Source organism: Sorex araneus, chromosome 3 (assembly GCF_027595985.1).
Source record: "Sorex araneus isolate mSorAra2 chromosome 3, mSorAra2.pri, whole genome shotgun sequence".
Classification (NCBI taxonomy): Eukaryota; Metazoa; Chordata; class Mammalia; order Eulipotyphla; family Soricidae; genus Sorex; species Sorex araneus.
The window spans coordinates 74,177,258-74,187,760 of NC_073304.1; the positions used below are offsets into that span (position 1 = coordinate 74,177,258).

At 56.4% G+C, this 10,503-nt stretch overlaps 1 protein-coding gene across 3 annotated transcripts in view; it reads left to right on the top strand.

The window, feature by feature from the left end:
* SLC7A8 (solute carrier family 7 member 8) overlaps positions 1-10,250 on the top strand; it is a 62,595-nt gene extending 52,345 nt beyond the window's left edge. For 2 of the 3 annotated variants that reach the window (XM_004609469.2, XM_055132625.1), the window contains 4 exons: positions 3,338-3,434; positions 5,959-6,108; positions 8,485-8,662; positions 8,983-10,250. In XM_004609469.2, the coding sequence (XP_004609526.1) occupies positions 3,338-3,434; positions 5,959-6,108; positions 8,485-8,662; positions 8,983-9,131 (574 nt within the window). In that variant the 3' untranslated portion in view covers positions 9,132-10,250. Of the gene's footprint in view, positions 1-1,166; positions 1,274-3,337; positions 3,435-5,958; positions 6,109-8,484; positions 8,663-8,982 lie in introns of all 3 variants that reach the window. The other variant, XM_055132624.1, reaches the window with a different exon arrangement.
* Positions 10,251-10,503: the final 253 nt, after the last annotated feature.

A 10,503-nucleotide genomic window follows, 5' to 3' on the forward strand; every position in this document is an offset into this window, starting at 1 on the left:
GATCCAGGTTCGATTCTCAGCATCCCGTATGGTCCCCTGAGCACCGCCAGGAGTATTTCCTGAGTGCAGGAATATCTGGGAGTAACTGTGCATCACTGGGTGTAGACCCAAAATGCCAAAAAAATAAAAAAGACTACCAGTGGAGCCAGGTGCTCAGGGGGCCAGGCGTCCCCAATCCTCACGCCTTGATAGAGCTGTGAGGGCAGTGAAGAGGTGGCTCATGGGCCAGGCCCAGACATCTGGTCCTGGAGGGTAGGGCCGGGAGGAGCCCCTCACATCACTTTGCATGACCCCCAAATAAAAACAAACCCAAGACTAGGCCTCAGCGGCCGTCAGATGCTGGGTGATTTCACTGCTGTGACTTGCCACCTCCTCTGAGGTTCTTCAAGAGGCCCAGCTGACCGGCACTGTCCTGCAGGAAGGTCAGCCAGAGCCACGGGCCCCAGATTTCTGCTTTGCTTTGCTTTGCTTTGGGTTTTGGGGCCACGCCCATGGTGCTCAGGGCTTGTTCCTGGCTCTGCTCTGGGATCCATAAATGGTGACAGGGACCTCACCTGGGTGGGCCATGTGCAAGGCAAACACCCTGCCCACTGCACTCTCTCCTGCCCTTCTTTTCTTTTCTCTATTTTTGGAGGGGGCATGTTGGGCCTCACTTGGCGATGCTCAAGGCTTACCCTCCTGGTTTAGTACTTAGGACTGACCAGTGGCAGTGCTGGGGGGATGGGATCTGTGTGGTGACAGGAATTGAACTGGGGTGGGCCACCTGCCAGGCAGACACCTTAGCTTCTGTACTACCTTCAGGCTTCTGCTTTGCCTCTCCCTCTGTCTCTGTCTCTCTCTGTCTCTCTCTGTCTCTCTCTCTCTCTCTCTCACTCTCTCTCTCTCTCTCTCTCCTTTTTTTCCTTCCTTTTCTTTCCTTTTCCCTTCCACCCTCCCTGCCTCACATCCCTCTCTCCTTCCTTCCTTTCTCTTGGTTTTGGGCCCACCTCCATTGGGCTGGACCCTTGCACTCTCTCTCCAGCCCCGGCCCTTGGGGGGTCCTGCCCAGGGAAGGACCAAGGAGCAGCACTTCCTCAGGACCTAGGGTAGGGAGGCGCGTGGGTGCCTGGGGCCTCCAGACCTGGTGTCACTCACCCACAGGACCCTCGTGTGTGCGTGTTACACAGGAGCCGTGGTCCCCGGGAGACCCCAGCCAAGGGCGAGCGGCCGAAGAGCAGTGGCCCGGGAGGCCCTCGGGGATCTGCTGGTGGAGAGTGACTGGCCTAGAGTCGGGGTTTGTCCCACGGGCCGGCGGGGCAGAGGTCTGCGTGCATGCAGTGGGGCCGCGTGTGCATGCGAGAGCAGAAGCGCCCCCACCCGCACCACCAGCCTCCTCAACCTCCTCAGCCCCCCACCCCGCCCCTCTTCTCTCTCCCTTGTCTTCTGGCGTGTGGGGAGGCTGATCCTTCCTGAGGAGTAGGTGTGTGTGTGGGTGTATGTCACGCTTCATGTCACTGTCTGGGCAGGGAAGATCTCCTGTGAACTTGACATTGGTGATGCTCTCGGGGCCAGCCAGACTCTGCCACGGGGTCCGGGGCTGCATGTGGAGGAGGGCAGGGTGTGGGGCCTTGGCTGGGCATGAGGAGCCCCACCCAGCGGGCTCAGCGGGGTGCACGAGGCTGCATGACACCAGCATGCTGGCCCGGGATTATGATGGCAATTATGGTGGCGGGGGAGTGCGGGGGAGGGGCAGGGATGCGTCCAGGACCTGGAGCCGAGCTCGAAACTCCCACACCTCAGAGGAGAGAGCTGCTGGGTCTAGTCTCCCCCCTGCCCCCATGCACAGAGCAGCCAGTGACATTCTCCAGCGGACACCCTCAGACAGCTGATGGCTTTTTGTGCCATCACCCAGCCCCCACCCCCACCCCCACCTCCTTTCACCCCACAGCTGCTTCTCTCCCTACGAACATCTCGAGGGAAAAAAGAGAAAATATGATGTAACTCACACTACTGTGACTCCTCCCAGCTTAAAGGAAGGAGGCCGGGCAAGGAGAGAAAGGCTCTGCTTGTTTTAATGTTATCATTTCTCTTAAATATTCATCTTGGGGCCAGTGCGATAGTCCAGTGGGTGAGGCACTTGCCTTACACCGTCCAACCCAGAATCAGTTCCTGGCACCACATGATCTCCTGAGCACAGACAGAGCCAGGAATACACCCCAAGCACAGCCTAGTGGGGCCCGCAAGTAATATACAAATATAAGCTTTAGGGGTCACAGAGAGAGAGATGGAGACGGGATGGCACTTAGATTGCAGGTGATGGCCAGTATGATCCTCGGAACCCGATTTGGCACCATTCCTGAGCAGAGAGCCTGGAGTTAGCCCTGAGCACAGCCAGGTGTGGTCCAGAAATTAAAAAAATAAACAACACTTAAACAACAGTATCCTAGTCATGATATGAATCTTTCTAGGTCTGCAGTATTTTTGTTTTGTTTAGGGGCCACACCTGGCACTGCTCAGGACTTACTCCTCTGGCTCTGCACTCTGGGATCATCTTGGTAGGGCCCAGGGACCATATGTGGTGCTGGGGATCAAACCCAGGTCGCCCACACGCAAGGCAAGCACCTTACCCACAGTCCTGCCTCTCCAGGTCCAGATCTCTGTTTCCTAACTTCTTCACTTATTTTCATCTAGTCACCGTGACTAGATGAAAATAGTGCAAATCATGCTTCTGGAATATCACCCCCGCCACCGTGCATCCTACTGCATGGACCATATCCCCAGTGCCCACCCTCCTAAGACCTGAGGGCCACTGCCAGGGAAACTGGCCACCCAGGAGGGATAGTTCGATGCTCAAGGCCTGTGATGCTAGGGGCAGGGGAGGGGGACCATGCGGTGCTGGGGACGCAACTCCAGTCAGACACCTGCAAGCACGTGGCCTGACCCCTCCGCTGTCTCCTGGGCCAAAAGACCCTGTTTTGCTTGTCTTTCTCTGGGGGCTTCCCCATTGGTGGTGGAGGCCACCAGAGCTACCATCAGTCACTCAGTGGTGCTCTGACCGTGTCCCAGACTGATGCATGCCACGCATGGACTCCGTTTGCCGTTTGGCCTGCCTTCCCGGCCCCAGGGTACGGGAGTATGACCTCAGGCATTGAGAGGGACCCACAGGGCCACAACACAAGCCCACTCTCGGGCCCCGTCACCGTTCCTGGCAGCCTCTGGTTTGCCTGAAGTTGCACTTGTGAGCATGGGTCCTGTGACCAGTGGCACGTGGCTGCACGAAAGAGGTCACAGGCTGGGAGGGGGCCTCCCCAGGTGGCCCATGGATTGGCCCAGACTGACCTGCTTCTCTCCATGCCAGACTGTTCTTTGCCGGGGCCAGAGAGGGCCATCTCCCTAGTGTGCTGGCCATGATCCACGTGAAGCGCTGCACCCCGATCCCAGCCCTGCTCTTCACGGTAAGCGCCTCCCGATAGCCCTGACCCATCCTCGTTGCTCAGGGCTTCCTCCTGGCTCTGCATTCAGGAGTACTCCTGGTGGTACTCAGGGGACTGTGTGGGATGCTGGGGATCGAACCTGGGCCGGCCGTGTGCAAGGTAAATGCCCTACCCGCTGGGCTGTCACTCCAGCCCCTGTAGTCCAATTCTTGGTCTTTGTTGCTGTGCCAGGGCTCAAGCACTGGCCAGACAGGTGCTCTACGGCCAAGCCATGCCCATGACCATACTGCTGCCCCTTCTTTGCGCCCACACTGATTTGGGGTTCCCCTTCCCCCCACACACTGTCCTGTTTCTTCTGGTTGGCATCCGATTTCACCGAGTCTTAGGTCATCTTGAAAGCAGTATACTTAAGCTGGTTTGTTGTTGTTGTTTTTCTGGGTTTTACTTTTTGTTGTTATTTTTTTGTTTCGGGGCTTCACCGTACCGTGCTGAGGGGTTACTCTTGGCTCTGGGCTCAGGGATCACTCCTGGTGGATATGGGGGGCCCTGTGGGATGCCTGGGGTAGAAGCCAGGTTGGTCGCGTGTAAGGCAAATGCCCTCCCCTCTGTCCTGTCGCTCCGGCCCCCCATGTAGCAGTATTCAGGGCTACTTGCTGCTCCACGCCCAGAGCTGGCTCCTAGCGGCTCTCAGCGAGCCGTGTGTGCCTGTGACTGAGCCCTAGTCTCTCATGTTTTTCATCACAGTAGCCTTTTGAGCTATCTCCCCAGACCTTTTTATTTTTATTATTGCTATTATTATCTTCATCATTATTATTTTGGGCTGCTGGGGATTGACCCAGGGAGTCACACATACAGGGTGAGTGGTTGGCCACTGAGCTACATCCCCTGCCCTAAGGGTAGAATTTTCAGTGGGAAACAGATGTACAACTTGGAATGAATTGGAGGCAAATTGTGCCATGGGCAGATTTTCTATAAGTGGTTAGATAAAATTTAAAAAACAAGTGACAGAAAAAAAAAAAGAAAAACAAGGGGGAGAAAAAAGGAGAAAAATAAAAAACAAGTGACAATAAAAAGTCAAAAGCCACAAAGAGAATTTCCTGTGGTACAAAGCCAGCAGTAAAAAGCAGTGTCTGGGTACCTAGAAAGAGCACTCCATGGGTTTTACTACTCCAAAGAAGTCACTGTCATCCCGTTGCTCGTCAGTTTGTTCGAGCGGGCACCAGTAACGTCTCTCATTGAGAGACTTATTGCTACTGTTTTTGGCACAAGTAGCCGAGGAAAAACCTGAGTCCCAGTGCCAGAAGGACTGCAGTGGGTAGGACACTTGCATTCCAAACAGGCAGCCCATGTTCTTCCATCCCTGGCATCCTGTATGGTCCCCTGAGGACCGTCAGGAGGGATCCCTGAGCACAGAGCCAGGAGTGGTAAGCTCTGAGCATTGCCAGGTATGCCTTCTCCCCCCCCCCCCAAACACACACACACATACACACACAATCTGAATCTTGAAATAATGATACTCAGACTTGCTCTCACCGCCATTATCCCAGCCTTTTGGGCCAGAGACAGAAATGTAGAAAAGAGGCCAAATATAACAATCTTCACACTAAACACTCTTTCACTTACCTTTTATTTTCTTAGAATACAACAAGACTTAACACTTACAGCCCTATCTGCTGTATTGTCATTTGGGCCCCAAAGTTCATATCTGTAGATGCTAAGAGCAGGGCATGGCACCTAGCAAGTGCTATTTGATTTCATGATATAACAGAAAGAAGAAAGAGAAGGAAGGAAGGGAGGGAGGAAAATAAACGAGGTGAGTCAGCCAGGAGAGGAAGATGGCAGCAAGGAAAAAGCTTACTTTGCAGTTAACAATCTTCCCTAAGGGACAAAAACCGCCACAACCCAAGGAGACACAGGACATGGGCTAGACAGTGCTGGTGCCAGCGGGGCGACCTACCCAGTTGTTACGGCCAATATCTATTCTGATAGCTTGGGCTCGTGCCAGCCCAGCTAAGTATTTTTATTATCATCCAGTGAGGAGAAAGAACATCCTGGCCAGGGCTGTATGCTCGGGGTAAGGCACCTGCTTTGCATGTATGAGGCCTGGGGTTTGATCCCCAGCACATACATATGCATGTGTATCTCTCTCTCTCTCTCTCTCACACACACACACACACACACACACATGCACATGAACTTGTTGGCGGTGAGGTGTCCTCAGCAGCCTGGGTGCCTCGGGTCACAGTAGCAGAGATTGTCAAGTGACCAGGTGGAAACTCCTGTTGTTCGATGACATCATTTCACAATAGAGTTTTAACTGCACCATTAATACAGTGGGTGGGACGCTTGTCTTGCACGTGGCCGACCCAGGTTTGGTTTGATTCACGGCATCCCTTGTGGTTTCCCCAAGCCTGCCAGGAATGGTTCCTGTGCACTGCCAGGTGAGACCCCAAACTCCAAAGTGAATAAATGAATCAATGCCATCATCTTCCTGAGGTGGGGGGCGGTACCTTTGTGATGACTGACGAGCTCCTCCCGCTCCCAGTGTCTGTCCACCCTGCTGATGCTGGTCACCAGTGACATGTACACACTCATCAACTACGTGGGCTTCATCAACTACCTCTTCTACGGGGTCACGGTGGCTGGACAGATAGTCCTTCGCTGGAAGAAGCCGGACATCCCGCGCCCCATCAAGGTAGGAGCGGGCCCCTGCTCAGCCGCCTCCTCGAGCCCTGGCCTGGAGCCTGGCAGAGGTTCCGAGCCAGGTACCCAGACTCTCATTCTCCATCTGTGCCGAGTGCTTCTTGCTGTCAGGAATCTGGTTCCCATCTGCCACCCGATAGCTGCCTCCCCGCTCAGTCCCCGCAGCCCGTTCCTGGTCACCACCACTCAATCTCCTCTCCCGGACACTTGCATCTGTTTGATTCTGTGCGTCCCCTTTGTTTCTCTGTAGCCCACATGGCAGTGAAATCAGAGTGTTTGTCTTTTTGGGACTGGAAAGGTAGTACAGAGTGCGCCAGGTTCAGTCACTCTGTACATATATGCCGCGCTCCACCCCCCCCCCCCCCCCCCAAATATCTGCCAGGAGTGATCCCTGAGGCCAGAGCCAGGAAGAGACCCTGAGTACTCTGGGGTGAGGCTCAAAAAACACAACGAAAAAACAAGCAGTATTTGTTCTTTGGATGAAATCCTTCTGCTTTTTTTCCATTTAGCATAACTCCCCACCCCCACCTCCATGCATCTCCCTGTGTGGTGTTGCGTACAGCCTAGCTTCATTATCTCATTGTGTACTCAGACCCCATCCCCTCTGGTGGACACTTAGCTCGACTTTTGTAAGTTTTGGGGCCACGACCAGCAATGCTCCAGGATTACTCCTGACTCTGCACTCAGGAATCAATCACTCCTGGCTGTGCTCTGGGGGCCATCTGGGGTGCTGGGGATCGAACCCGGGTCAGCAGCATGAAAGGCAAGCGCCCTGCTTGCTGTACCATCACTCCTGCCAGATTTGACTGTTAATGAGGCTGCTTCAGAGGATACGAGAGTGCAGTCAGACCTCCAGATCCCTGCTTTTGCCGTCTCTGGGGTACACCCAGAAGGGGGCTAGATGGCTCAGTGGGTATTTCTAGTCTTGTGACTTTGGAATCTCCTTGTGCTCAGCTGCTGACTGCTGAAGCCATCGCCTCTTAGATAGCAGCAGGCTGTCTGAGCCACGTGCGTGCGTGTGTGCGCGTGTGTGTGTGTGTGTATGTATGTGTGTATGCTGGGGGGAGGCATTTCCATCCCCCTCCGGAGCAGGACCACAACAGACAGCAGCCCCAGGCTCTTGTTCTCCCATGACTCCTTCCTTTGTCCCCCAAGACTCCCGACTGTTCCATTGAGGCTCCCTGCCTGACCTGGTCAGCAGTCCTGGGCCCTCTGGCCTGCCCTTCCCCGGAGCTGGCTTCCCCTGTGCACTGTCTCCAGCGTCTAGACTCGGCCCTCACTGAGTTTGCTCCGCCAGCCGCCTGCCCACATTCCTCCCCTTCCCTCCATGAGTCCCAAGCACTGCCTCTTCTTTGAAACCTCCTGGTCCACCGCCGCCCCCATGCCTCCCCTGTTTTCATTTCTTTCATCTGGGAGAGGGGAAGCACACCTGACAGTGCTCAGGAGGTACTCTGCACCTCCGTGCTGGGGGGTAGCTCTCAGCAGTGCTCGGGGGACCATGCGGTCCCAGGGGTCGGGACCTTGGCCTCTGGTCTGGAAAGTGCACTTGTCCTGGAGCTGCTCCCCGGCCCACTTCTTCCTTTATAAATTGCCGTGGTGCAGGGCCAGAGATAGTGCAGTGAGGAAGGCAGTTGCCTGGCCCCCAGGTTCAATCCCTGGCACCCCGTGTAGTCCTCTGAGTGAGGAGCCATGAGTAAGCCCTGAGCATGGACAGGTGTGGACCCCAAGCCAAAAATATATAAACTACCTGGTTCTAAGCATGATAGGATGCCCCATGAACATACTGAGCACTGCCAGGTATGGTCCCCCTAAGAAAGAAAGAGGGAGGCTGCAGCGATAGCATAGCAGATAGGGTGTTTGCCTTGCACGTAGCCAACCTGGGTTTGATCCCTTGCACCCCATATGGTCCTCCAGGCACCGCCAGGCGTAATTCCTGAGTGCAGAGCCAGGAATAACCCCCTAGCATCACCGGGTGTGACCCAAAAAGGAAGGAGGGAGGGAGGGAGGGAGGGAGGGAAGGAAGGAAGGAAGGAAGGAAGGAAGGAAGGAAGGAAGGAAGGAAAAGAAAGAAAAGAAAAGAAAGAAAAGAAAAGAGGGAAGGAGGAAGGGAGGCTCAGGACAGCCGAGACATGGACAAGGAGGGAAGGGAGAGCCTGGCCAACGGGGTTTCCCTTCTTCCTCTCATCTGATCCTGCCCCATGGCCACGGCTAGGAGGAGGGTGTCTCCCTCGCTCGCTCCCGCCCTCTTCCCCGAACCTGCTGCCTACCGTAGCCCTGCCGGATCAGGACTAAGGGCGTGGGTGAAGCCCAGCGTGCTTGGGGCGGCCCTGCCCGCCTGGGCCCGGCTGATGGCGCCTCTGCCCCGCAGATCAGCCTGCTCTTCCCCGTCATCTACCTGCTGTTCTGGGCCTTCCTGCTGATATTCAGCCTGTGGTCGGAGCCCGTGGTGTGTGGCATCGGCCTGGCCATCATGCTGACGGGCGTGCCTGTCTACTTCATGGGGGTGTACTGGCAGCACAAGCCCCAGTGCTTCAACAAGTTCATTGGTGAGTGATCAGAGTGGTCCATGTCTGCGGGGTCGGCCCCCCGGGCTGGCCCACCAAGCTCTGCGGAAGGAGACGACGGGCTGGGGGGGGCGGTGAGAGGGGACTTCCGGCTGATGCTGCCACACAAGCCTCAGACCAGGGGCGAGGGACATGTCAGCTGGGCTGGGTGGGGGTGGGGGGTCCACTTGAAGGAAGGGGCGCAAGGCATACGTGATCCAGGCCCCAGGAAGGAGGGGCAGGCGCAGCTCGGTGAGGCCAGGCCTGTGGGCTGTGAGCCGGGTCTCTGCGCACTCAGCCAGTGTCTCTGCCGCCTTCCCCAGAGTGGATAACCCTGGTGAGCCAGAAGATGTGTGTGGTGGTGTACCCCCAGATGGACGGGGGCTCCGACGCCGGGGCCGTGGAGGAGGAACAGCGGCAGCCCATCAACCACCCCAAGGACAAGTCTGCGGGGGACCAGTCTGAACCCTGAGCACTCCCTCTGCCAGCCCCTCCCTCCCGCAGTCCCTTCCAATCTGCCTTCCCTGCCTGGGTCCCCCCACACCCCCCAACAGATGTCCGAGCACCAGCAGGGGCCGGATCCAGGTGCGGCTGGTGAGAAACGAGAGAGATGGACAGTTGTACCCAAAGCACCAGCCTAGCCCCCCAGGGTCTGTGTCCAAAGCCCCAGCCCCCACCCCTCCTCTTATACCACCCGGACTGTTCCGGAACCTGAGCTCCGTCTGCCCAGGGGAGGTGCTGGGGCCTGCTGGGGGTCGGGGGTTGCAGCTCTGTCCCCACAGGCCTGGCTGGGGAGCCTGGACCTGCCCCCTTCCCGAGGGACCTAAGCAAGCGGAGAGGGTGCAGCTCCCTGTCCCCAGACAGCTCCTGTCCAGCCGTCACCTCCCCACTCAGCTAAGGACCAATGAGCAGGAGGCCTGCCTACCCCCCCCCCCAGCCCTTTGGAGGCGATTGGGAAAGGCTCCTATTGCAGAACCCCCCCACCCCCCCGCCAGGGCTCTGCTCCTGCCACAAGGTGGCTTCTCCTTGTCCAGGTCGCCTCTCCGGGCAGTAGGCGTCCTGCTCCTCCCTCCACCCCAGCCCCCGTCAAAGCCACGTCTTGACACACCCCTGACACACCCCCCGCCTGCCCTTCTCCTCTCGGCACCGACTGGGCCACAAGGCTCCCCGCGCCCTTCAGGCCTGAAAGCCAAATCAGCCTTAACTCTCCTCCCGTCCAAGACCTGGCCTAAAAATACCCCCTCCTCAGTGCCCACAGCGCCTGGGAGCGCCTCCCAGCAGCAGGGCCCAGGCTCCCAGCGACAGCTGGGTGACAGCTGGTCACCCGCGGTGCAGCCCAGTAGGGACCGCCCCCCCACCCCGCACCCACCACCCACCCCTGCGTGCAAGGGAGCCTTTAATTAATCAGAAACCAGACCCTCAGCTGCGACTGGAATACACAGGCTGGGGGCTCCCCGCCCAGAGTGCCGGGCTGGCCCGCCGAAGCCCGTCCCATCCTCTGTTCCCTGTTCTCCTTCTTCTCTCCTTCCTCCCATTACTGTTGTTTTGTAAAGTGGATGCCTTACTTTTTGGATAAATATTTTTGAAGCTAGCATTTCTATTTCTTTTGGATTTTTAAATGTAAGTTTGGTGGGTGTTTTTTGGTGTTTTTTTTTCCTCTGGGGGAGGGGGCACGGGTTGGGTGGAGTGTAGTTAAACCCGGAAAAATAACCTTCTGTCCTTGAGTTTGTATAGGTTTTAGAGGTGTTTTGTTTTGTTATGGAGGGTTTTTTTTTCCTTTTGACGTAATAAAACTTCAATTGAAATGAAGTTGGTGGTAGTGGTAGTGAAGTGACCTTCCTGAG